This window comes from Thermobia domestica, chromosome 14 (assembly GCF_964235325.1).
Source record: "Thermobia domestica chromosome 14, izTheDome1.hap1.1, whole genome shotgun sequence".
Taxonomy (NCBI): domain Eukaryota; kingdom Metazoa; phylum Arthropoda; class Insecta; order Zygentoma; family Lepismatidae; genus Thermobia; species Thermobia domestica.
In genome coordinates, this window is record NC_137467.1 from 14,951,762 (window position 1) to 14,973,607 (window position 21,846).

The 21,846-nt window shown below is 38.6% G+C and overlaps 2 protein-coding genes across 6 annotated transcripts in view; one reads left to right on the plus strand and one right to left on the minus strand.

The window, feature by feature from the left end:
* The window catches only part of LOC145669542 (uncharacterized), a 505,866-nt gene that overhangs the window by 229,878 nt on the left and 254,142 nt on the right, over positions 1 to 21,846 (plus strand). The gene's annotated exons all lie outside the window — the stretch shown is intronic.
* LOC145669540 (uncharacterized) overlaps positions 11,928 to 21,846 on the minus strand; it is a 174,257-nt gene continuing 164,338 nt past the window's right edge. The window contains exon 3 of the mRNA XM_081737726.1: positions 11,928 to 17,771. Within this exon, the coding sequence (XP_081593852.1) occupies positions 16,206 to 17,747 (1,542 nt within the window). The 5' untranslated portion in view covers positions 17,748 to 17,771 and the 3' untranslated portion in view covers positions 11,928 to 16,205. The remainder of the gene's footprint in view (positions 17,772 to 21,846) is intronic.

Genomic DNA, 21,846 nt, shown 5'->3' on the forward strand with positions numbered 1-21,846 from the left:
TTTCAGTTTTACGTCCCACAGATATACAATGTAAGTGAAAAAGATCAATAATTAATGAAAATAATTGAATGTTACTAGCTGAACCTGCGCTCTCTACAAAGCGCATCATTCAGATATGAGCATGAATCTCCTTGTCATTTCTCAAAACATACGTGCATGTCCCTTTACAGGCACAAGTGAAAGACGTCTTTTTATATATATATATATATATATATATATATATATATATATATATATATATATATATATAGTGGCGGATCCAGGATATGATCAAGGGAGGGGCTAAACCATAATTTGTCGTTTTATCCAGTGTAAAGCAGAACTGAAACCCATTTTATCCAGTGTAAACCTGAGCGTCAAGGGTTGACTATAGCCCCTTAGCCACCCTTGGATCCGCCCTTGTGTATATATTCGCAAAGAGTACCATAAAGAGGAGTTTTTTCGATTTTTTCAATATCTCGCACCTTTTACAAGATTGAGCCTACTTTCGGTTGGACTTTCTAATTCATGTATGATCAGTGTTTTCTTTCTTCTTGCATGTAGTATGTAATAAGCAAATACATTACATATACAATTAACTATAATGTCAGTGATATATGGTGTTCATTGGACAAAACACTCCAAACAATAAAGATTCATCTTAACCGGGAGAAATGGTTATCCTTCGTTTTTCATTATCATTTGGCCATAAAACAAACACCTGAGAGATATAAAACCCTAGTATACAACTGTATTGTGTTGGAATATATAACTCATAGGATATGATGATTTTTTTTTTAATTCAACACTTCCAGTGCACCCCTAAAAAAGTAATAAAGACATAATGACCATGTTCTCTAAATATTTAATTAGAACTGGACAATCTATAGAAAATTTGGAATCGACCAGTGAAAACAGCACGTTTCTAGCTCTTGTGGTTTTCGAGGTCTCATTGTCGAAATGATTGGAGATAACATATAAATTTTTCTTTAGAGACAAACATACAAACCTAGCATTTTAATGTAGCCTACTAGCTTAACCTGCGCTCTTTACACAGCGCATCATTCGCATATGAGCATAAATATCCTTCTCATTCCTCACAACATCTGTACATGTCCCTTTATAGACACAAGTGAAAGAAGTCTTGAAAAAAATCGGCAAGGCGTATCATAAAGGGGAGATTTTTTTCGATTATTTTTTTTTTCTCAATATCTCGCACCGTTTGCAAGATTTGATCCTACTTCCGGTTGGAGTTTCTAATTTATGCATGACCAGTGTTTTCTTTCTTCTTGCATGCAGTATGTAATAAGCAAATACATTACATACACAATTAATTATAATGACACTTATATATGGTGTTCATTGGTCAAAACACTCCAAAAATAAAGATTCATCTTACTGATTAGACTGGAGAAATGGTTATCCTTTCCTTTTCATTATTATTTGGCCATGAAACAAACGCCTGAGACATATGCAACATCTATATACAACAATGTGGTGTGTTGGAATGTATAATGTGTAGGATGTGATGCTTTAGTTTTTTTTTTTAATTTCAACACTTCCAATGTACCCGTAAAAATGTAATAAAGAATTAGTGTCCATGTTTTTTTTTTTTTTTTAAATATTCAATTAGAACTGGACAATCTACACGAAATTTGCAATCGATCAGTGAAAACGTCATCTTTCTAGAGCCTGTAGTTTCCGAGATCTCATTGTCGAAAGGATTGGCCACAAACATATAAACGCAGTTTAAAAGAGCTCCAAAGATGGCAGCACAATTCATTTGCATCTATTTCGGAGAAGGCTTATTAAAGGCAAAGGCATTTGAACAATAATTTAAAAGGATAAAAATTTTCTGAAAAATATTTCTTTAGGTAATTTATTTAAAGTACACTCTTTTAAAAATATTTGTTTTTGTTATAAACGTGAAATCACAAATAACCGTAAATCAAAGGTTTGAAAGCTAAAGTTATAGGTTAGAGCTCGGTCGCTCTTAATTGGTACTGTAGCATTTTAATAGATAGATAGATAGATAGATTAGTATTGCCCACGAGACGTGAAGTATCTTTGCAAATTCAAGACGAGACACATATCAATTCTCGTTTCGAGACAAGACAGACATTTCACAAGTCTAATGGGTATGATAAAGTAATTGAACGTATACAGTGAAGAACATTTATTTAAAGGTGATCAAGTCATTTCACAATATTTAGTGATTTAAATGATTTTTTTTTTTTAGTTTTTTAGTTTTCGAAAATGCCCCACCGATAAAGGAGACAGTGATGATGAACTTTGAGATTTGTTCCCAAATACAGTACGAAGTCGAAAATCCGAACTAATAGGGATCACAGGTAGTTCGGATTTTCAAATTATTCGGATTTTCGAAAATGACCAAGAAAATGACATTTAGGCTTACATATACTGTACGGTATGCTCTTTTATCGATACAGTGGTTATACAGTACATACAGTAACTACAATACCGTACGTAAGGCTACTTACATTTAATGTTTCTGAAGAACCTGCTCGTACACTGTATTACACTGTTCTTGTAACTCACCACTTAAAACTTAACTTTTATAGCCCTAAGGGGAAAATAAAAATAAACATATGTCTGACAAACAATTACATATGAATGAGCTTGTTTGGAAACACTTACTTCATACAACGTGGACCGACAACCCTATTGTTTGTTTGTCGCTAGTGCTAAGACAAAATGTAAAAAAAGCTTCTAGGGATCGCGTTCGGATTTTTGACATTCTGATTATCGATGTCCTACTGTATCTGAATATTGTCAAATGATTCTGCTGGTCAGTATATTAAAGGAAATATAATTCATGTGAAATATCAACGAAAATCCCATTTGTTTCTTTCCTTTCTGTTCATGTTTCTTTCTTCTCGTACCTGCGAAGTTTTATTTTATTTTTTCAAGTATGATCGTTATTACTAATCCTTCATTTCTTTTTAATGATCTTTCGTACTGTTTTAGCCATGATAAATGGTTCTATTGGTATCCTATGCATATAATTTTAATCATGTAAAATTTATGTACAGTCCAATTACATCTTGCACAGTCCAATTACATCTGGCACAAAAATTTCCTTAATTTTCTCATACGTATCTACTTGATTTGACTTTTATCTGATGTTGGGTTTAGCGCCCCTTTCAGCAGTAAGGCTATATGAAACGCGAACGTACAGCTTAATATGTAATTTCAACCACATTAGCTCCCGCCGGGAATCGAACCCGGATCTCCCACATTAAAGGTGCGTACCCTAACCGCTTAGCCTCGAGGGAGCTCACATACGCATTCACAACTGTGACGAAATGAGTGATTCACAGTGAAAAACCATGCACAACTCACACTGGCAAGTTGGTTGCATTTCGGTAATGTCAGTGAATACGATTTTAGGAAAGAAGATTATTTAAAATTTGAGTAACCGTTGGGAATTAATTTTGGAAAGTTAAGAAAATCAAATAAATTATCATTCGTAAAAGTGACCTTTAAATGAAGTGGGTAGTCGCTTGACCAACCAGAATTAGTATTTTCCTCTTTTGGTTAATCGAAAACCAGCCTTTGTTGACACATTTAACAACACATTTCCTCTACGGTGTCTTCTAGCAATTATTGAGTATGATATCATTAGTAATAAACCGTGTCAAATTCTACTAATTACAAAACAAAACCAAATCACTTAGTGTGACAGGCCTTTGTGGGCCTGAGGTGCTTCAACACCATCTGTTAGCGACCGGCTGAACTACGTCAAGCATAGCAACTTACACGTTGTCAGCGTCCCTTCCAGAAGAGGAAACTTTTTATATTTTATATATAAATAAAACCCATCCTCGAGTTTGACACTCTAAGAAGTAACTCTAAGTACCAGTATTACAATCCATCGCCCCCCCCAGAAATCCGTCCTGGATCCGCCCCTGGTCAGCGCGCTGCGTCGCTCTATCTCTATCATGCATATCAGGAGCTTTCTAGGCCTAGTGACCGTAATGTTTTTTATTCAATGACTCCCCAGTATGCCTCACGACATTTGAGGGCGCTAAAGAAGTGGAAAGAACCAGCCGGGAATTGAACCCGGGACTACGCGGACGTGAGTCCAACGCTGTAGCTACTAGCCGCTAGCCAATTTGTCCAAACCTTTTGCAAAAAAAAAAAAAAAAAATCAAGGCTCTGGCTATTTAGCACTGTCCTTACATTCCGCTTTACTTCTTCATCTCACCGTTGACAGGAAGACTGGACTCTTCTTCAGAGAAACGCAATTCGACAAAAACGACCTGTTCTCTTCTTCTTGATGATAACATGCACTCTCACTCAGCACCTAAACAAGACATAACATTGAAGAAATAGAGTGGAAATCAAGGATGTTATAAAATAGAGGATCTGCCCATACAACAAAATCGTGAAGCCATACGTCACAGCTTCGCCACACCTACTCTGCCCACTCCGCACCAATAAGATCGCAATGTTTCGAGCCAACAATCTGGCGGAAATGAGAGTAGCCAATCAAACGTGCCAGCTCAGACGATGCTCGGTTGTTTACTGACTTCATTAAGTTCATATGATAAAGATACGTATGGGCAGATCCTCTGTTTTATAACATCCTTAATGGAAACAGTTGCCCCACTCTCTACACAACCTCAATTTAGCGCCGAGGTACTTCCGTCTTTTTCCGTTGTTCAAGTCTGTATTGAAAGGTGAACGTTTCGAAATAGACGAAAAGGAGAAGTGGGATATGAAGAAAGTGCTCCAGAGCCCTGATTTTTTGCAAAAAGTTTGGAAAAATTGGTGCAACGGTGAGAAAAATGCTTGAATCTTAATGAGGATTGTGTGGAGAGGTGAAGAAGGACCCACCAACACATGTATGAATAGTTACAAATGTATCTTAAAAAAATAAATATTTTTACAGCTTAGGGAGATTTAGGTATTGAACGACTCAAGTAATATTGTAGAACGTTCATCCGCTATTCTTCGTAATTTTTTCTCAGTTATCCAACATTAAATTTTGTTTCAGATTCCGAAATAAGAACCATATACTAGAGACCTGCACGAGCCGGGCTTGGGCGTGCCGACTCTGTTATTTCTTTGGGCGGGCCGACACTGATTTCTCTTCAGGTCGGGCCGGGCTGGGGCCGATTAATTTTTTGACTTTCATTAAACCATAATTAGAATAAAGGCAAACGTTAACGTGAAAAATGTTACAAAATGAAACTTTTAAAATTTATCGGGCCCGGGCCGGGCTTGGGCCAAGCATTTTAAAAAACTTATCGGGCCGGGCCGGGAACGGGCCGAAAATCTTCAAAACTTTTCGGGCCCGGGCTGGGTCGGGCCTAGGTACATTCGGGCTGGATTGGGCTCGGGCCAAAAAAATTCGGCCAGTGCAGATCTCTACCATACACCTGCAAATCATATACATTGGATGCTTCTGCCTTTTACGAAGATATTGTTTGTTCTGTGTAGACCTTACTTCATTGTTTCTTGTAGATATATATTAAGTAACGTCGTCGTATGAGGCAACATTCGTGTGGAAAACCCCTTTCCTCGCAAAATAATCGGCAACATAGCATCAAGATTGAAAATGTGCTGTTTACATGCGTTCAATCAATTAGATAAAGTAGCAGTTTTAAAGATTTGTTTTTTTCTTTCACGTTTCGTGTGAGACAAACTTGTTTCCTAAAATGAGTAACTGTTATTATCGTGGGGTCCATCAAACAATGTATTTATCAGTTCGCTTGTGCGGTCCCACATCCAAATAATACACTACAAAAATTACTAGACGCTTCTTGTTTAACTTGTATAACCAGATTTCTTCATTGTTTAGTTTGGTTTAGTTTGGAGTTGGACCTCAACACGCCTGGAGGGTCTTCCGTTGAGAGAAGTGTTTTTTTCTCTCTCTCTCTCTGTTGTTTGTAGCAGATGGACAACAATCATTGGCTTTTTATTAGGCTGAACAGCTTGTATTAACAGGCAAGAGGAAATTCAAAACGACATTTAGAAATAAAAAAGTCTAATTTATGATTCTGAATAGGCGTAGAATATCTTACTAGCTTGCAGACATATTGATATTCCCGAATCGTTCTTTTCATCAGAATTCTCCAATACTTGTATGCGAAGCTATAAGGATACACACGAGACAAGAGATGGCGCTGTCTCGCCTCAAAAAATGTGTAATTTTATTGAAAGAGGTCTATCTTCTCTCGAAAAATGTATCCCTATTGAAAGAACTCTGTCTTGTCTCGAAAAAAAAAAATGTTTCTATTGAAAGAGTTCTGTCTGGTCGATAAATATATCGGTTTCCTTTCAAAGATCTCTGTCCGTTTTTGTGCGTTTTCTCGGGATTCTTCCGTTCCCTCCCAGGCCGGTAGCCAGCCCAAGATTGTAGGGGGGGGGGGCGAAAGAAGTTAGGGGGCCCGATCCAACCATATTATAGTTCATCACTATATTATAGTTAATTTGCAACGCTACCGTGAAAAGTTTAGGGGACAAGCAAAAATTTAGGGGGGCGGCACCCCTAGACCCCCTTGGATACGGGCCTGTTCCCTCCCACTTTCTTCATTCCAGCATTTCATTTATTTCTCGTCATCACCGTTTTCTTTAGCCTCGCAGGCATAACCATGTGACGTAAAACTCAAAGATTTCCCTTTTTCAAAAAGCTGTACGTCGTTTCGAAAAATTTATATTTTTGTATTGTAAGCGTTCAGTCTCTCAAAAAGTGTATTTGTTCCTATTAGAAGAGCTCTGTCTCGTCTCGAAGAATGTGTTTCTATTGAAATAGCTCAGTCTTGCCTCGTAAAATATATAAGTTTCTATTGAAAGAACTCTGTCTCGTTTCAATATATATATATATATATATATATATATATATATATATATATATATATATGTTCTAATATAAGTGTTCAGTTGGTGTCGAAAAATGTATCTGTTAGAGAAACTCAGTTTCATCTCAAAAAATATACATGTTTCTTTTTGAAAGAGCTCTGCGTCAGCTCGACAGGTGTATGTGTTTCATTGTAGGCTGTGGTCTTGTTTCGCAAAATGATGTTTCTTATTATTAGGTATTGGAAGACAGGGACGGCGCTAAGGGTGGGCGGGGGTGGGCAACCGCCCACCCGATGGATGGCCTCGCCCACCCATCCGCCCACCCCAACAGAACAGGGGTGTCATTATGGGGGGACAGGAGGGGGCAATTGCCCCCCGGAAGATTTTGAGGAATACATATACTTTATCGATTGTCTACTAATATACTAGTGCAAACTGTGAAAGTCTTATGTTTTTGGTGTTCTTGCCCCCTCAAGCGAAGTCTGAAATGACACCCCTGCAACAGAAGTAGAATAATGAAGGTGACCAATGCCGGATTTAGGTTTGATGGGGCCCTAAGCTATTGAAGATAATGGAGCCAATTTATTTCTAGCATTCTTTTTCAACGACAAAATTTCGCCTTTTCTGTTTGAATATATGCTATATGGTAATTTATGGACCTAATACGTATCTATTAAGTAAATACGTTTTCGTGTATATTTCGTTAACTTACTGTTTTGAATACATTACAGAAAAACTGTAAAATTTGTAAAATTAGCGGTAGTTTAATTTGGTACCAATAAAGTCCCTTGCCGATCTTTTTGCACCAACTATGATCAACGCTCCACGCCATCTTCTACAATATGTGGAGACCGCAGCATTTCTCATTTCAAGTTGTTTCTATTCAGTTGGGTAAAGTTTGAAACGTTTCCAGGGATCCGTGTAAGTAAATACAGTCTAAATATCATCCAGGGTTGGTAATTACTGCCTGAAGCTCAGCTAACCGTGTGAGCTTTTTCCAGGTCAGGTTACTGGAGTAACTCAAAATGGAATGCAACCCTCGAAGATTACACAAGGTGTAATACGACACAAATTCGCTGGAACCACTGGCGAACTTAGAAGGTTAAAATTGGAGAAGGGGCAACTAAAACCCAGATTATGATAGATATATCGTGAGTTTACTCTAAACTTTCAAAAATATGTAAGTAATGGCTTCAATTATTTTTGTCATTCAAAAAACTGGATGCTTGGACCTCTCCGGCCTCTGGCTAGATACGTCTCTGGCTGAAAATCATAAAAACATCGTTAAAAAACCTAACTGTTGCACTAAAATTATTATAAGACCTATAAATGTAGGTAGCATCTTTTTACTGCGACGTGAAAAGATGTTGGTACCTTGCCTTGCTATGTAGTAACCAGTGGCGTATTTAGGGGGGGTAGCCCCGAAATCACTTAGTATAGTAAAGTAAATGAAATATCTTGCAAAATGTTCACATTTCCAGGCAAAGCCCCCCCCCCCCGAAAGTTAGCAAAGCCCCTCCCGAAACAAAATCGTAAATACGCCACTGGTAGTAACTAGTGCCGATAACCTAATGGATTCAGCCTGTTGCATACTAACTTACACAAGGTAAATTCGGGCTGTTCTGAACGTAACAATACATAAAATACTGTTAATATATACAAACGAACGACTCATATGCCTAGAACGAATGGATGAAATCACTACGATTCGTGCTCCTATTCTTTCCTTTAGTCAGGGGCGGATGCATTCTGAATGTTTAGGGGGGGCAGTCGTTAGAAGTCAATAGGTTTTATTTTACGTTTATAATACAAAGGTGAAAATTCTTAGGATAGGTTTTATTTTTAAAATAAACACATATTCAATTCTGGGGGGGCGATCGCCCCCTGGATCCGCCCCTGCCTTTAGTCATCCATTATTGCACTCTATAGATCACTATATGAGCTCCTCCGTGGCTAAGCGGTTAGCGTACGCACCTTTGGCGTGGGAGACCCGGGTTCGATTCCCGGTGGGAGCTCATGTGGTTCGGATTCTACGTTAATCAGTAGGTCCCGTCTCATGTAGCCTCGCTGCTGAAAGGGACGTTAAACTCAAAATCAACTCAACTCTATAGATCACTATGAAAATCAGTGCCAAGTTCTGAAAGTTATGAAAATACTTCTGCAAACTATTTTTCATACTTACGTACAGCGAAATAAAATAGCTATAATTTCGCGATGTAAAGATTATTGCCGCTTAGGGCTGTAATTCCTTTATATTTTACTATTATTTCGCGAGCTTGTCGTTTCATGCCTTCTTCTTAAGCACCCACTGTTACCAGACTCAATTTCTTGTCGAATTCCAAATAGTACAAGAAAGGGTAGCACTTGAGTTCTATCCGCATACAAGATACTGTATCACTTATGCTGTGAAGTCTTATTAAAGTAGCTAAGTGTAATGGCTGGAAAACAGGGTCCCGATTACAAATGGCGCTCTGAAACAAAATCCCCATTACAAGCGGAGCTGGGAAACGAGGGTTCCATTACAAGCGGGGCTGGGCAACAGAAACCCCATTGCAGGCGGGTTGGAAAACAGGGCCCTATTATTTGCTTCATGAGAGCTTAATACATAACAGTACAGAACACCGTTGTTGTATGTGCGTTTTATCTTATTTGCTTTTTCTTATTATTTGGAAATGACATTACAGCCACTTTTTCTTTAAAATTAGCCTGTTTAGTTTATACGCAAATCCGGCACTGAAAGTGACATCCTGTACTTCACAAACAATAGGTATTACTTTCGATTGTAATGTAATAGGCTCTATGACTCTGTTTAACTCTGCAATGGACAATGATTTTAAGACAGATACTTGTAGTAATATAATGATGCCAAAAGTCGTGATTAATGAATTGAAGTTTAACACACACGCACAATCGTGCTATTGAAACGCCAGTGTTTGTATGTGCTGCACTGAAAAAAAAAGTGCTTTTTAAAAAGCCAACTAAATAATGGTCAGAGCTGGCCAGTATTATCTATTATCTCATTTTGAGAAAGAGAGGGAGGAGAGTAGTGCTTTGTATCAAGGGCGCCGATCCTGGGGGCCCAAGGGGGCCCGGGCTCCCCCAAAGCCCATGTGCGCCCCCGCATTTTATTTATGAATATACAATATTTGGCATAATGTGAATTCAATTTGTCTTAAAATCCTCATGCGTGCCTTCTGCATCTGAATGCCCCCCCCCCCCAAATTTACAGAGAAATCGGCGCCCTTGCTTTGTGTTGGCGCGATAGCTTCTTATAAGAGGGTTCCAACTTGCAATTGTTTACAGCAATGTGCCACATGTCTTACCCGTGTGGCATTAAACAGATTTGTAAAAACCCTTATTATAGCATTGTTGAGTTGATCTCTGTTGCGTTCAGAAGTCTTGGCGGTCGGTGCTTGTTCAGCTAATATGTCAAAAAAATTTAGCGATTTCTTCTCAGGCTCGGTGTCTTTTTCGTGTTCAAAGAAGCGCGATTTTCAATCCGTTGATGTTAGTGATAATCCTTCTTCTTCAATGGGGAAAAAGACAAAAAATACAAATACATGTGACAACCAGGATTCGTAATTTGAAGTGTTCGATTTCGAGGAAAGTGAAAATGAACTAGATGTTGGAGAGAGCGAAGACGACAGCATTGCTTCTGAAGTACTCATTTATATTTTTTGTCTCTTGCTTTCTTGTAATAAATACTTCGAAGATAAAAATGTTTGCAGCAGCCTATTTTATCCTTGTTTTACTTTACCTACTTATTGTGTATTTTATGTTATTAACGAAAAGTAGAGTATTATCTGTTAGTCTGCGTTGTTTGAACCTTCTTTTATTTCTATGCATTCATGTGCATTCTCGGAGGGAGAGGAGGTAAAGCAGTCTTCAACTTCTTCGACTACACAGAACACACCGTTATTATTGTTTAAAAAGCTGAAAGTAGAGGCACTAACTCCCGCAGCCCATCCTAAGTCCTGCATTTCTTCAGTCTTACCAGGTGAATGCTGGAATAGCACCTTCTATAAGACCAACACAGCTGTTTTCCACATCCTTGTTTCTCCCCTATTTCGGTCTGAGCCTTAGCTAACTAAAGAACATAAAAATTGAAATTTAATTATTGTCAAAAAATGTCTACATTGCCCAGTTCTCATTTTCGTTGTCCGCCCACCCAGCAACTAGGTCCGCCTCTTTCCGCCCACCCCATCAAGCGTTCCTGGCGCCGTCCCTGTTGGAAGAGCTCTGTCTCGCCTCGTAACATTTATCAGTTTCTATTAAAATAGCTCTGTCTCGTCTCAAAATACGTGTTTCTATTGAAATAGCTGTCTTGTCTCGAAAAATGTACGTTTCTATTTAAGAGTTTAATCTCGACTCGAAAACGTATTAGTTTCTATTCAAGGAGCTCTGTCTCGTCTCAAAGAACGTATTTTTGTATTCTAAGCGTCCAGTCTCGTCTCCAAAAATATATCAGACTGTCCTGCCGATTCTGCAGAAACAGCTCCAAAGCCGTCCTCACAACACCTCACGATTCCGTTTCTAATCGACCGTAAGCAATCGTAGCAACCATCTAACAGATAGCTTTCTTGTTGATTAATTGATTGATTGATTGATTTTTAGTTTAACGCTCCTACCATCTAACAGATAGCTTTCTTGTTGATTGATTGATTGATTGATTGATTGATTTTTAGTTTAACGCTCCTTTCAGCAGCGAGGCTATATGAGACGAGACCCAGAAGCGCGCGCGCTAACCGCTTAGCCACGAAGGAGCTCGATAGTTTTCTTGTGTTTAAGTGTTCAAGGAAAATATAATATAGTTTACTTGAAATACCTATCGCAGTAGCAATTTTACGACCCTTTACCTTTCTCTCATCCATTTTCATATAATGGATTTTGTCCATGTTTCCTGGAGTGGTGTCCTCAATAGGTTGTACAGCACTTTCCGCGTCACTTGTGTTCATATGACCATTTTACAAATTTTGCAACCACTTTTACACTGTTCTAATCTTCAGTGCAGATTGGTTGTCGAATCTCTCTTTGGTTTCTTTAGGCGATTTGCCTTTCAAAAAATAATATTATCACAGGAAATTTCCTTTCACCCATTGTCTTGGAAATCACACACTTCATTCACTTCAAATGTACGCCATGCACACAACACTAGACCAATTTGACTGTAACTCCAAACTCTTAGTAGTACTATGCACCAGTGCTGCAGTCTATCTAAGTTTGCATTTATTAAACTGCTCTCGTATTACTCATTGTCATTATCAAAATTTCAGTGTCAGCTCTTGAGGGCAGTCATATCGCTTAAAGTTTTATTGCCACATGCTAAGAAAATTGGTACACTCTTCATCACTACAAACTGTATACAACAATTATTTCAAGTTACCTTCCCTCAAGAGCCGCCTCTGAAGAATACATAAATCATGAAGATGGAGGAACTAAATTTATTATACTATTGTGCTGCCAAAATGTCTTGAGCCGTGGCAAAAATGAGAACTAAAGCTCACACCCTCACCCACCCACGCGTTGAGCCAATAAGGATTCAGCTGTTGCTAAGCGAGAGAAAGCGAGTGGAATTCCTTCAGCCGATAGCAGCGCTTGCAACGAAAGACTAGGGATCAAGTCAATGTGGTATATTTTTAAGAAAAAAATCACATTAAAATGACTTTCTTTGGGTATTATATTGTACTTTGTAATATATGCTGTACATTGTTCGGACACAAAATAAATAAATACAACTAGGAGATAGAAAAGCTTCAGAAATAGTAGAATTAAAAAAGGCATAAAGTTTGAACGCGTTGGTAACTTCTAAAAGATATCTACCAGGTTGTTCGAGTCATGAGGTCACATCTCTTCTGTTGCGATAAATTGTTATGCATTTTTTCAAAGTAATAAAATAAAAATCTGAAACCTTGAGCATCGGAGATTTAAAAGTTTTATACTATTCAAGTACCGCATCTGACGGGCGAACGCTAAATAGGGGGATGGAGGGTAAATTCTTAGTATATAAACGTTATTATGAAATGAACTGTTTTTCTTAACAGCCCGATTTACAATTTTTCTTTTGCTTGTTTTTCATAAGTGAAAGGAGATAATGATATGCAACTTACCACAATCATAGATAAGGTTATTCTACAACAGAAAATATGAAGCTAAAGAATTTTCAGTGTTGCCATCCATAGAAATTACAGTGTTTCCATAATAATTTCTCTAAAATCTAAATTAAGGCAGCAACTAGAGGAACGAACTCAACTTCATTTGATTATATCATGTTGTTTTGGTTTTCTCTGAACTACTTTTTAAATAATAGTTGTATTTAGTTTGTAATAAACAAAATAGTTTTAACATACAGTTATTAAAACTAAATAATAATGTTATTTAAAAAAATAGTTCACAGCAAACCAAAACAACTCAATACGTAACCAAGTGCAGTTGAGATCGTTCCTCTAGTAGCTAACTGCCTTAACTTAGATTTTAGGGAAATTGTTATTCTGACAACACTGTAATTTCTATGGATAGTAACACTGAAAATTCTTTAGGTTCATATTTTTTGTTGTAGAATAACATTATCTATGATTGTGATAAGCTGCATTTCATTATCTCCTTTCACTTATGAATAAACAAGCAAAAGAAAAATGGTATATTTTGTATTATTTTTAGTAAGGCAGGCTCTTAAAGAGCTATGTGCACTAGATCAGGGGTTCTCAACCTTTTTTGACTGACGACACACTTTGTCCAGGACATCGTGACGCATTTGTTTGATGTTTTTATTATAAATCTAGACCACGGTTGTAAAAGATAACAACCCACATATCACAAAGATTTTAGTTCAATGAATGAACAAGGCGACAAGCTTCTTCTCCATCTGTTCAAGGTGAAACATTTTTTATTTTCATATATAGATGGCAGGGAAGGGCACGGTGACATGCCACTCTGGCGAATTTTACGCACGTATATGATGAGAACGTGTAGTTCATTCATAGAACAAAAATTTTTCCTGATACGTAGGTTATCACCTTCTACACCCGAGGTCTAGAATGATAATAATATCTATTATAATAGTGAAACCAATTAGTTTTTATAATGAATTTATATAACTCTGAGCATTATTGTCACCGCTAGGGATGTTGACCGGTACAGTCTGTCTCGATTTTAACTAATTATTATTAAATTCTTCATGATCGTTAAATTGTAAAATTTCGTGACACTCTAGGGGACTAGTTGACACACCAGTGTATCGCGTCACAACGGTTGAGAACCACTGCGCTAGATACAAAAAAGTTTCAAATACCTTGAAAAAATATAATTGGACGCGATTTTAACAGCTTAATAAAACTGAAAATTAATTACAAAATTGATAGTAATTCCATCAATTGAATATATAGTACATATAGAGCCGCAGTAGTTCAGTTGTAGTGTGTTCCCTTCTGGTGCAAGTGGTCCCTGGTTCGTGTCCTGATGCCAAGTGAACTTTGTGGTAGACAAATAGCGTGCGCGTGGGTTTTCTCGGGGTTCTCCCTTTTCGTCATTCCACCGTTATCACCCATTTTATCATTATATCTTTTAGTCTCGGTGCATAATCGTGGGACGTTAAACGAAAAAAAGAAGTATAGTATGTCTGCTTGCAGTACATCGGGAACTTTCACGAAACGAAAGAAAAAGTAGAAAATCTGGAGCAGCCAGATTAGCACAGTAAATAAAAACGTGCTTCCGACAACATACGAGGGACGGTCAAAAAGTTCCAGAAATATTGTTTTAGTTTTGGCATTTGCAATGCAGTCACAATGAATATTGTACAGTACAGTTCTTAGATTGTCTAATTATGAAATTGACAAGTGTGAACAGATCATAACAGGCAGTGTACGAGTAGTAGAGTAACTGAACGCAAGAGTGTGTAGTGATCAGTAGGCGCAATTTCACAGATCGAGCAACGTGCAAACATCAAGTTCATGTGCAAATTGGGGAAAATCTGATTGAGAGAGTCTGATGGGCTAAAAAACAGTTTAGCACCATCGGATATTTGGCCTTTTCCATTACGCCAACGTAGAAAAAATCAAAGAACGCGACGCCAAAGTAGAAGAAATCAAAAGAACGCGACGCCAACGTAGAAGAAATCAAAAGAAAGCGACGCCAACGTAGAAGAAATCAAAAGAACGCGATGTCAACGTAGAAGAAATCAAAAGAACGCGACGCCAACGTAGAAGAAATCAAAAGAACGCGACGCCAACGTAGAAGAAATCAAAAGAACGCGACACCAACGTAGAAGAAATCAAAAGAACGCGACACCAACGTAGAAGAAATCAAAAGAACGCGACGCCAACGTACAAGAAATCAAAAGTACGCGACGCCAACGTAGAAGGAATCAAAGAAACGCGACGCTAACGTAGAAGAGACGTGACGGCTGAACTTCGGAAGATATCAAAAAAAGGCCTTTCGTCGGTGTTTCCACCACTCGCAGAAGCGATGGAACAAGTATGTGTATGTGTTCCGATGTCAACTTTGAAAATGATTAAGTAAATGTGTACTTATAATGTGATAATAACGAGCTATAACAGAATTGCGGGAACTTTTTGACTGCTTCACGTATTTGAATTTCTGAAAACAAAAGAAAATTACTAAATTAATTCCTCTTTAAGCAATGCAAGGAATCGTTGTCCAATCAATAAGCACAGAAACTTCATGATAATAAAGGAGTCAGAATATTAAAATAATAATAATAATAATAATAATAATAATAATAATAATAATAAAAATAAAATTTCAAACAAATGTGTTGCGATGTCCTGAACGTTCAGTAAAATATGCCGTCATTCAGAAAAGGTTGGGAATCACTGTGCTAGGCTAAGGGAGACGAATGAATTAAGCAAACGAATGATGATGAAATAGTTGGTGGGATGAAAATGTAGGAGAAAACGGGTACCAATAGAAATCCCACGGACACACGATATTGTCCACCACAAATTTCCTAGGCCAGGGATCGAACCAGGGACCGTGCACATTAAAGGTAAATGCTTTACCATGAGCCACTGAGCCCCCACAAACTCGTTAGAGAAAGAAACGTGTTCGTATGAAAAATGTAAAACAAATGGGCGGCCCATGCTGTGGTGATATAGCAATAAAATTGTTTGGAATCATAGATTCACTACGTGGAAATGTGCAGCTCTGCCAACACTGCAAGTTATGCAGTTTTACCGTTTGGGTACCATTTGCAGTGCGCACAACAACCTAAAATTCCTTGCAAGTCTTTTGAAATATTTCTGACCTATATTATGACAACAGAACAGATGTGACACACGACTTCATTAACCCACATCTACTACTAATTTCGAATCACATTATCAGCTTGAGAGTATCATTACATTATTATAATACATGGCAGTGGGATCTTTTCATTCAGCATATCAGCCTGTTGCTGCCGATAAAAGTCTTTGCTGAGCAAGCTCCGCTAAGAATTGCACTAGCGTCACTGAGGGAGGCAAACATGTCCTCATAACTGGTTCAAATTTAAACCCAGGTTTACAGTCACACTTCACACTGTCTTTATCAGGTACCAGCCACTCATTCCAGGTACAAGGACCACGCGTGTACAGGTGGTAGCACTTATCTCGCCACTCGACAAGTCCAGTACTTCTGTCACATGCGCACTCGGCTCTAGCCTTATGTTTATCGTAAACGAAAACCCTGTCCCCACTGCATGGACCACGGGTTCCTAGTTCATAACAGCGTCCTGTGGCCCTCCAGTAGTGATGGGCAAAGTCTGGACTACATCCACAGCGACCACGATATGACACTCCACGATATGCCTCGTACACTACTAGTTCACCCAGTGGACAAGGACCTTGGGTGGCAACACGATGACACGGAGGATCTTCATCAGGAAAATATAGATGGCTTCGTCGACAAGGGTTACGTGTGCATTGTGCAGGGGCAGATTCTGATTTACTCAGATTAGACGTTAAAAAGTAACCTGGTGGGCAGGGACCACGGGTGTAGAGTCTGTAACAAGCACCGTCCTCTGGCCACAATGCATGCTCTGGTTTACAACGACACTGTGCTATTCTTTTGATTGGGTCATAGACGAACCAGTGACCTGGTTGACAAGGATCGTCGGTGCCTAATGGAAAACAGAGACCAGTAGCTGAATGATAATTAGGCAGTCGTTTGTGACAGGTACATTGACTTTTATTGGTTTTGGAGTTTGGGAGAAAAAGCGCTCCCTTCTCACAAGGACCACGAGTAAAATGTTCGTAGCAAGAACGTGTTGTTGGCCAATAGTACCTCCCCAACTCTTTTCCCTCATCACATGCACATCGTGCTTCTCCGCTTACCGGATCTGAGGTCAAGAGGTCGCCTTTCGGACAAGGACCTCGCGTAAGTCGTAAGTAACAACGACCGTCTCGCGGCCAAAATACATGATCAAAGGGACACTCTTCAATTTCTCTGCATGTTCCCCAGGGGCCACGACTTATCGCAGGGAGGGGAAAGAGCACTTCAAAGCTGCGTCCTTTGTCTTCGCGAGTTTTGTTTTTTGTTTCTTCCACAGCACCAGAACCTTCTTCTTTCACTTCCTCTTCTTCTTCTTTTAAGTTGCTTCTTCGTATCCTGTTTCGTACTGGCACTGGAGCAAAGTAATTACTGGAAGGACAGGGCCCACGAGAGAACAGGGGGTAACACTTTCCATCCCTAGCCCACTGCGCCGCTCCTGGAGGACACCGACAAAGGGGACCTGCAGATCCTCGGTTGAATGCCAGCTCCATGGTATCTGGACAGGGGCCCCTCTCAAATATTCTGTAGCATAATCCATCAGCTGGCCAATGGAGTAGTTGCCAACTTCTGGATGCGCAGGGATTCCTTACGGGATCAGCCCATGGTGGAGGGATCACTGCTGGATTGGCTGTCACCATCAACAGAAATTTTGCCAGTAGCCATTGCCGAAGCCACATCACGCTCCTCGCTTCTACAAGGAGCTGAAACAAAATAAGAAATGATAATACGTATTAGTGAAGATTATATGCAACAAAGAAATCGATCTCAAAATTAATTTAGGTAAGAATAAACACATAATGACAAATTGATATCGTGCTCATAAATACAATGGCAAAGAAAGATTATTCATTTCAGGCCATGTGAATTTATGGTGGACAGCTTCGTGTGTGATTTTTTTTTTTTTTTTTTTTTTTAGAAGAAAGTGTTCTCCTCCCCTTCACCACTTCCATTACACCAGCTTATTTGTTAACAAATCTCAGATATAGTTTGCATTCCAAAGCCACATACTGGAAAAAATGAAATGAAATCTTTGAGTTTTACGTCCCACGACTATACTGGGTGGGCTAAAGGAGATGGTAATGATGAGAAATGAATGAAATTGGGGAATGAAGAAAGTGGGAGGAGACGGTAGAATCCCGAAAAATCCACGCACACGGTGTTTGTCCACCATAAAATTCACTTGGGGCAAGCTGGAATCGAACCAGGGACCCCATGCACCAGAGGTGAACGCTCTACCAATTAGTCACTGCGGCCCCAGTCACATACTGGAATAAAAAAAAAAACAGTAGAGTTAAAAACGGCCTGTTTTAAAGGTATAATCCTGATATTCATCCGGTAAAACTTAGGAAAAATTTCTCTGGATATCAGGTTACAGGATTCGAGCCCGAAATCTCACGATTGCAAAATAAGAACATTAACCACAAGCTCTCCCATGCTCAGAGATGACCATTTTGCATAGGGCTTGCGATTACTAATTTCAATGGGATTGTCTTTTACTTATCTCAATGGTTCTTCCGCTCTCGCAATAATCTCAGTGGGGTTTGCATTCAGTAATCTCAATGGGGGTTTGTGTTCAGTAATGCCAATGAAATTTGCACTAACTTGAATGGGGTTTATGCTCACTTATCTCAATGGGCCTTGCGTTCACTAATTTGAATGGGCTAAACTCATATTGACACTCGTTCGAGTACGAGTACGGGCTCCGTATCTTCAATTAAAAATTGCGCTAGTTCGATCTCGCGGTCATTAACTTCATTGGAGCTCACATTCACTAAGGACTAAGGCTTTCTGTCATTACGTACCCCGGACTCGCTATTCATTTATGTAGCTCACACGGTCTTGCTCATTTATTGACTCGAGTCCGATTGTGCGGTGGCTCAGTGGTAGTGTGTTCACATCTGATGCATTGAATCTTTGGTTCGATCCCAGTTTGCGCCAAGTGAGCTTTGTAGTGGACAAATACCGTGTGGGTATGTTTTCTCGGGGTTCTGCCGTTTCCTCCCACTTTATTCATTCCACCATTTAATTCATTTCTCATCATCACCGGCTCCTTTAGCCTAGCCAGTATAACGGTGGGACGTAGAACTTAATGGTTCCACTTCAATTTTCGAGTCCGATTAACACAAAGAGTTGGGTTGGGTCATTTGTGCTATGCAATAAAAAGAAATGATTTTTTATTTTATTGTCCCCGATCGTTCCCTTTAGGCTAAAGAAGGCAGATAATTAATGAAGGTGATGCTGATAACAGTGAAATAATTAGTGGAATGATAATGTAGGAGAAAACGGGAGAACCACGAGAAAACCCACGTAGACGATGTTTGTTCAGCACAGAGTTTACTTGGCGTGGGCTGGAATCGAACCAATAATCCCACACACCAGAGGCGAGCGCTCTGCCACTGAACCACTGTGGTCCAAAAAGATGAAAGGTGTGTGTCACTGTCATGGGTTATAATAATTATAATTGAATTGGCTTGGTGCATAGAGTAATTGAGTCCATTTCATCTTCTGTGTCGTTTTACTTTCGGTTTTTCCTAAACCACTAAGTTAGGTTATATCAATTACTAAAGCTAACATGCAATAAATGACATCATTGAATCATTAAAAAACACATTCACCAACACTTTCCATTGAATGAAAATTGTTTCCGCTTAATAAAAAAAGATAACATAGATTTTTTATTACCATCTCCATTCCAAATGCAACAGTTGCGTGTGAATGATACAATAAAATGCAAAGTAAGAGATATCTTCAAACTTTTTCCAGCTTGTTCAGTGTGAAAAAAAAGTCATCTTTATTGTATATTGTAAAAGTTATGAAGTACATGTACGGTAATTATACATACAAAACTAATATATCATCTTAATTGCAGTTTGTTTCAACTCATTTTTGCACGAATTGTAGTTCCAGTTAATGTTAAACAAATTACAAGGACCGTTAGTTTGTGTTGCTATTCTCGAGAGATTTGGGATTCAATTACTGATAATGGTCTAGTAAATTGGGATTAATTATATGAGTGAAATGTAGTGCATTAGCCGTTTATATTCAGCATGGCTTCCCAATTTGTTTGCTTAAAAATTTGTTTCTGGTTTTCTTTAAAGTTAGTCTGTGCGCCTAAGGGTCTCCATTACGCTTTACGCTATATCTTTTAGCTGTTTGTTAACGCCTTGAACATAATAATGATAAATAATACCTCTAAAAACTACGACTTTACAAAATGCAATCAAAGGAAATTTTTTTATGTGGGAAATTGAAGAAATGGGACTGAGATTCAAAGAATCGGTCGCTATTTAATATTCTATCCATCGAACATGCAGCCCTAAACCTTAAGAAGCACCCTAATGTCTTTTTATGTAGTCTGTCCCATTTCTTTATTTTATAGTCAGTAATGCCCAATGCTTTTAACTAGGGATGGCCAAAATTTTCCGGAATCCGGATTCCGGAAATTTTGTTTTCCGGAATCGGAAAATTTACTTTCCGGATTTCGGAAAAAATCCGGATTTCGGAAAAAATCCGGATTTCGGAAAAAATCCGGATTTCGGAAAAATTCCGGAATTTGGAAAAAATCCGGAATTCGGAAAAATTCCGGAATTCAGAAAAATTCCGGATTTCGGAAAAAATCCGGAATTCAGTAAAATTCCGGAATTCAGAAAAAATCCGGAATTCGGAAAAATTCCGGATTTCGGAAAAATTCCGACATTCGGAAAAAATCCGGAATTTAGAAAAAATTGGAATTTTTCCGAGATCCGGAATTTTTCCGATTTTACTTTCCGGATTCCGGAAAGTAAAAATTCTGGAATTATCCATCCTTAGCTAATAGCTGTTAAAAGAGAAACACAATAATGAATAGGCTATATATACTGTATTAATTTCTTGTAGTTGGATATGTCTTTATCATTTACGTAGACAATTGCTACTGCAGTTATTTACTACTTTATGAGAAAGGTCTTATTTTCACACACAAAAAAGTCGCCGGTATGTCTCAAACATTATCGCGTTCTCACCTGCAGCTGCTCCAAAGCACTGCAAACTACTTTTTAACCAGGCGAAAGGCAGTGAAGGAAAATAAATCTCAACAAATATTCTAATAACATTCGCTTATTGTCAACATACCTACAGTGAGCGCAGAAAGTGTTCGTACACCGTGCATACTTTATATTGAAAACCGCTAGCATGAGAACGGGAGGTGGAATATATATATATAACCAGAATTAAGACTACACATTCATACATTTTATTTCTATATACAAGAGAAAGGCCAAACAAACCAATCACTGTTTTGTTCAGAAGAAAAGTGAGAATTCCTTTTTTGTAAACGCAAAAAGTCACCGTACACTTATGCTTGAATTAATGCTTATAAAGTATATTACGTTATTTAATATTTTGTGGGATTACCCTGTACGTTAATGATTGTCTGTAGTCTTCGTGGCATTGATTTCACCTGTAGTAGTTCGTAGTTCTGTAGCTTGGGACTGATTATGTCCCATTCTTCTTGAATAGCTTTTCTTAGGCCTTTTTTAGTAGACAAGCTGTGCCTTCTGATTCTTGTCTCCAGAACAGATCATAGATGTTCTATGGGGTTCATGTCTGGGGATTGGGGAGGTGTGCGAAGCTGTTTCAAGGTATTATAGAGTCAGGGGCGGATCCAGAGGGGGGCGATCGCCCCCCCCCCCACAAGAGGAAGCTCTTATTTTATATATAAATAAACCCATCCATAACAAGTTTGGAGCTCTTAAAAGTAGCAGTATTACCGCCGACCGCCCCCCCCCCCAGAAGTCC